Source organism: Cynoglossus semilaevis, chromosome 2, assembly GCF_000523025.1.
Source record: "Cynoglossus semilaevis isolate Cse_v1.0 chromosome 2, Cse_v1.0, whole genome shotgun sequence".
NCBI classification, from domain to species: Eukaryota; Metazoa; Chordata; class Actinopteri; order Pleuronectiformes; family Cynoglossidae; genus Cynoglossus; species Cynoglossus semilaevis.
The window spans coordinates 7105950-7111904 of record NC_024308.1 but is presented as its reverse complement, the minus strand read 5'-3'; the positions used below and the strand labels follow the sequence as shown (position 1 = coordinate 7111904).

At 41.0% G+C, this 5955-nt stretch overlaps 1 protein-coding gene across 1 annotated transcript; it reads right to left on the bottom strand.

Annotated features, from left to right (window-relative positions):
* Positions 1 to 1233: 1233 nt before the first annotated feature.
* On the bottom strand, positions 1234 to 5688 carry dmrt2b (doublesex and mab-3 related transcription factor 2b). Its single transcript, XM_025053780.1, has 4 exons — positions 5602 to 5688; positions 4901 to 5320; positions 3094 to 3196; positions 1234 to 2256 (listed from the first exon to the last, which is right to left on the bottom strand). The coding sequence occupies exons 2-4, from the start codon at positions 5267 to 5269 to the stop codon at positions 1454 to 1456; spliced, it is 1275 nt and encodes a 424-aa protein (XP_024909548.1). The 5' UTR covers positions 5270 to 5320; positions 5602 to 5688; the 3' UTR covers positions 1234 to 1453.
* Positions 5689 to 5955: the final 267 nt, after the last annotated feature.

Below are 5955 nucleotides of genomic sequence, written 5' to 3'. Positions count from 1 at the left end.
TATTCTTCACAGAAGTCATTATCGTTCCTTTGGGACTGATGATTATCTTCTTCATTATCATGGTGGAAATGGCAATTTGCTGGGATTTTACCATTGTTGCAAACACCATAGATGATGTACAACAAAGCACACAGTATAATTTCTCTATCACACTCATTTCCTCATCTTTCTTTATAACCCCCACTCCGTTTTTTTTATCGTTTTTGTGAAAACAAAGGCATTCAGATCTGTATTCAGATACACACGAACACACACACTGAGGAGACTTAGCTATCGCCAACCAGGTTGACGCCACATGGTCCAGTGTTGTCAAAAGTATCAGACCTCCATCTCTCTGAGATTACAGGGCACAACAAAGAGGAGGACGTGGAGGGAGAGAAGGTAGAAAGTTGATACGGATCACATGCGTGTTCAAACAACTTCACCAGCATCCACAAAGAACAATGTTGCCTGGGAAACAGCTGGCACACTCCCATTCACCCGCTGAGGACTATTTCCTATTCCCTGTTATTTTTGATAAAATCATAGTGTATGGAATTTTAAACAGAACGCTGGCGATCAGTGGAGTTTATGTTTTTACAGCCGTAATGATAAACTACGCTCCGCCAAAACTGACGACATCTGGAAAGGAATGAGCTGATGGAATAGCAGTGAATAATGAATATCTGCTCTACATCAAACGGGGCAAAAAAAAGAGTCGATGGATGGTAAATATTGTTGATGATTTCACCCTCTGCCCCGGCTGTGAACTTCAAGAAACAGTTTTTTTAACTGTTTTCTGCAAAACCACCGGCTTCATGTCAAGTTCTAAAAAGCTCGATGACAGGTTCCGTCATGAGAACATCATCCGAGCGCAAAATCTTGACGTTTTCAGCAGCTTGTTTTTTGTGTAGCCTCTACTGTATAGTGTTTCTGCTAAATGGATTGGAATTTATTTTTGGCTTTACCATTGAATTGACATATTTGGCCATTTTTTTTATATATTTACATTTTTTATTTGCATATCTGGACTCATACCCCACACCCAAAATATATTACTGTTTCCCATTGTCCCAAAAATGCAAACAAAGGGCAAAATGTACTTTGATCAAAACGCCACTATACTCTTCTGGTGCTGATTACTGCACAATCCAGCTTTTGCTAGGTCAATAAATATTTATTGATTATAACAAGGTTACACTGTACCCACAGAACAGGCGTACAGCAGCCATGTCTATGTATGTATATTATATCATTAATGGTCACTCAACTGTAGCAAAATACATTTTTATGAAGCTAAAAAGACATGTATAAATACATCTGCTGCAAGGCACTTTATAGCAACTAGTCATTTACAATGAAGGTGTTTCTCAGATCATGTTATGAAACCATGTATTTTTTTATATTCCACCCTCCATGTCACTGCTTGGTCCACACATAAACAAAGTGCTTCACGCCACTTCTCATTTGCCTGTCAGGCCCGGAGCAGAGCCTCTACAGAGAAGGGTAATGGCCTCACAGTGGGAGTCCTGACTGAACTGCCATGAGGGCTCTTGACAGAGTCGGTGTGAGGACTTATCTGTGAGGCAGGAGTGTCTGTGCTCCAGCCTGTGGCTGTCAGAGTTCTGGAATCGAAAGTGCTGCTGGTTTCTCTGACGTCCGTGATACTCTGGTCTGATCTAAAAACAGAGTGAGTGATGTCTAAAGAGCCATTTGAGGCAATTATCTCCGCAGGTTCTGAGGGTAGCTTGACTGATTGGAGGTGTGTTGGAGGAGCCATCACTTCTGATTGGTCTTTCTCCTCCCATGTTTTCAATCTGTTCAGCGCCGCCTCACCCTCTCTGCCATTATCTGAGCTTCGGCACAAAAAGTCGTAGCCAGACTCTGCAGAGATTCTGCTCTTCAGCTGCAGGAAGTGACAGAACTGCATGTCACAGTCACAGAGAGGAGGCCTGTACTTGTACACATAGCTGGGTGCTTCTGAAGCAGCAGGGTCCTTGTTGAAGCTGCAGCAGTGGAGGCTGGGGGAGACGGGCAGGGGTGGAGGGTGAGGCACCGGGACGATGACTGAGGAGGAGGAGAAGAAGAAGTCACCCTGCAGCTCCCTCTGCCTCAGCTCCCGCTCCAGCATCACATTCTCCAGCTCCTTGTCTGCGAAGGCTCGTCTCTTCCTCATCCTGGTGCTAATGGACGCGCACGTCATGTGCGTTTGATCGCGTTGTGCCTGCTTAGCCCAGCAGGAGGCGTCGTCCTCCGGAGGCATCGCCGTTTTCAGCCCTGAACACAGAGAGCACAGTCACATGCTCCTCTTGAACATTTGTGTCTGAGTTATAAGAGCAATTAGCAGCTGTGTTTGTGTTGAACTGCAGAGTTGTGTACAATCTTAATTACACTCTCTGTGTGTCTGTGTGTGTGTGTGTGTGCTATAATTGGTTTTTATTTAATGCTGAGCACAGCTTTGAGTGGAAATTGATTTCAAGCCAGCAGGATATTAATACATTTGTGTTTCAGTAAAAGCTGCTTGTTGTAAAATACTGCAGTCAAAATGACTACTTTAGCTGAACATATTACACACGAGTGTAATGTTGTTGGTAAATGACAAACTGTAAAAGAAGAATCATTCGCCAATATGGAATTGGAACCACCAACCCTTTGATTGCAAGCCCAGGACTGCCCCCAGTGGTAAAAATTTTGATTTTTAGTTATTGCAATTTTCATTTCCAGGGCTTGAAACAAAAGTTTTTTTGTATGATTCTGATTTAAAACAGTTCAGAGATGAGTCAGTGATTAAAATCCATCCTCCGTACAAACTGTAAAGGGCAAAAGACTAGAGGATCAGGCTGTAAACATAATAACAGTGAGGTGTTTTATACAGAAACACAGTTTGTCACCGGAAAACCCTATGACAGTTACTCAGTATAAAGCATGATCTATGAGCTAAAGATCTATAAGTCCTCTATTTTACTTTAAAATATTTTGTCTTCAAATTATGAAAAAAAAGAAGCTTCTTATGACTCACATCAAGTCTGCTGGGAATAAAAAAACCAACTTTTTTTTAAACACAGTAACAGACTTGTTAAGCTAATGAGAAAGAAGACATTAATTAAACCTCACCCTGCAGGATGTTCTTAGCCAGGATGCTGGGCTCGGCCGTTCGGCTGTAACGCTGGTACGCCGTCCTCCGTAACGGCGCTGCACACCTGACCCCCCTCTTACCCTTTGGAGAAACACAGAACAGGAGTTAGACATCTGGGCATAATCACAGAGCGTCACCTGAGGGCGAGCAAAGATATTTAATGCATAATTGAAGAGACAAGTAGAGGTCTCCGACATACTGATATATAAACTGCACCGGTCTCAGTTGATTTACTGCAGTACTGCCCCTCTCACCCCCTCACCCCTGTCTTGTACGACACTGACGATAACTGCTAACTGACAAGAAGTGCCTAGCATCTGTGCGTCAGTTATTTTATCATTCCAAAGCCGTGTTTTCCCTCGTTTATTCTCTCCGCCCTCTGATCTCCATCCGTGCACTTCTATGATCTTCAGACCGGCTGCTGCTGCAGTCCCTCGGTTGAGGCCGAGGTTAAAGGTCAACTGTGTGTTTTCTGTATGGAAATCAAAGCTTTTACAGAGTCTTTGTGTAGAATGAAAAAAAAAACCTGACAACCCATATTTATCTTTTTTTTTCTTCGTTTCAACCTTCCTATTATTCTACACTTTTTTCCTCAACTGTTTTCAAACCACTTTTTTTTCCCCTTCGAGTAAATAGACAGCTTCAGTGAGGCATCACTCGATTTCTTATTGTTTTTCTTCTTCTTTATAGAGCAGTTATGTCTTATTGTTTTGTGCTACTTTCTCCCATCATTGTGGTTTGAAATTGTCAACTTTTGTGGAATTTTTTTTTTTTTTTGGAAAACCAACAAATCAATGTAATAGCTCTGTTTACATTTGTCTGAGACGCTGTGTTGTCCCACTGTGTTGTGTTTTTGGTGACTGTTGTGTTTAAGTTTGTATTTGTAGCAAACTCATTCTGACTTATTGGCCAGTTTTTCTTACAAAAATATTTAAAAAACAACAGGATAGATCACTGGGTATGATAACAGTTCCTTCCTAACAGGTTTAATCTAATTTTAGTTTAGTTTTTTCAAACTTACTTAGGAGAGTTTAGACATTGAAATACACTTAGATTTTCTTGCCTGTGTGTTGAATAATAATAGTAATAATCTTGTAATATCAAGAAAATTAACTCTGCTCTACTTCACAAAAGCGCAGTAAATATGAAAAACAACTCTTTGGTCCAAGTTCAATTTATTCTTTGTTTTTGGTGATATAAAAATATTGGCAACATTTAGTTTTGTTTTCTGTAACTCTTTTTTAAACACATCACTCAAAACTCAGCAGGCTTTGTTCACGTCAATATTTGAATTTCATATTTTTATTTATTCAGAGGTAAGAAGTCAAGATGAGCACTAACTTACTACTCTTGCTTACTAGTCAAGATGAGCACTAACTTACTACTCAGTCAAGGAATTTTATGATTTTTTTTACGACTAGTCTTGCTTTTTTCTTTTTAAAAAAGTTATTTTTAGTTTTAACCTCTTACATGGTTTGATTCTGCTGTTGGTTTTTCAATAACAGTACAATGTCTTTTGAATATCTTTAGTCTTTGAATTATATAAATTAAACTGTTCATTGAATAATCGAAACAAAAATCCTCTAAATAATCGTAATTATTAGTATCATACACGTATATATGTTTATATATTTATATATGCATGTATATATTTACACACACACACACACACACATATAGGAACAATAACACACACACACACACACACACATAGTAACAATATAGCCATATTTTCCGCTTTTCCTGTTTTTTAACAACTTCCTCCCCTGACCCTCCACCACTGACCTGGCCGTGCGCTCTCCTCGCCTCCGCCGCCTGCTGCCGCCTCAGCGCCACCTGCGCGGCCATGACGCGCTGCCGCTCCACCACCAGCAGGCAGCAGGCGCAGCGGCAGTCCCTCCAGCGGCAGAAGCGTTTGTGGCCTTTGAGACACGAAACTACGCCGTGGTTCCGACAGCGCGCACATTTGGGGCTGCGGGTCATTCTGTGCGCTCTGTGCTGTTGGCGCAGCGACGACGGCCGGGCTGCGCTCTCCTGCCCTCTGTCCTCCGTGCATCCGTCAGGGCTGGTCACGTCAACAGTTTCCTCAGAATTCACTTCTGCACAGTTTTCCTCCGACTCCTGCTGCAGGCCTCCTTCCAGCTGACAGGACATCTGTGGCTGACGGCACAGAAATCCAACTTTTACGCACGGTCTTAGTAGAAACTGGGTGGAAGAATCACGAGAAGGGTTTATTATTATTATTATTTAAAACACAGACAAAAATAGCTTCTAATCATTCTCGTAATATCATCATTATTATTAATAATTATTAATACATAATATTAACAATAAAACATTAAAGAAATCATTGTGTTCTTTTACACACTCCAAATAATAATAATAATAATAATAATCCAAACTGTGCCTGCAGCATACATTTACATTATGTAAATCAATCAGACTCTGCCTTATACAAATCTATAAAATACATCCACAGCACCCACCTCTCACATGTGCTTCTCTCCTCCAGTCAACTCCTACTGAATGTTACTGTTTCTACAGACAGTTTCCCAGAGCAGGTCAACAGCAGCAGCAGCAGCAGAGACACAGAGCAGATCCTTTTAGAAATTTTGGGAAACCCCTTTAAGAGTAAGAGGAACTGCCCCTCTTGTACCTGCCCTGCCCTTCAACCCAGACGTTCTCGTCTTTCAGAGGATGATTAACAAACTATCTGAAGTATTGGGTAAAACTAAAACAATTTTCAAAGAACTCGTAATCATTACTGTGGTTTAAGGACAGTCTGTTGGTACTGTGTAAGAACTGGGTAAAACTAAACATTTCTAAATATATATCTATAT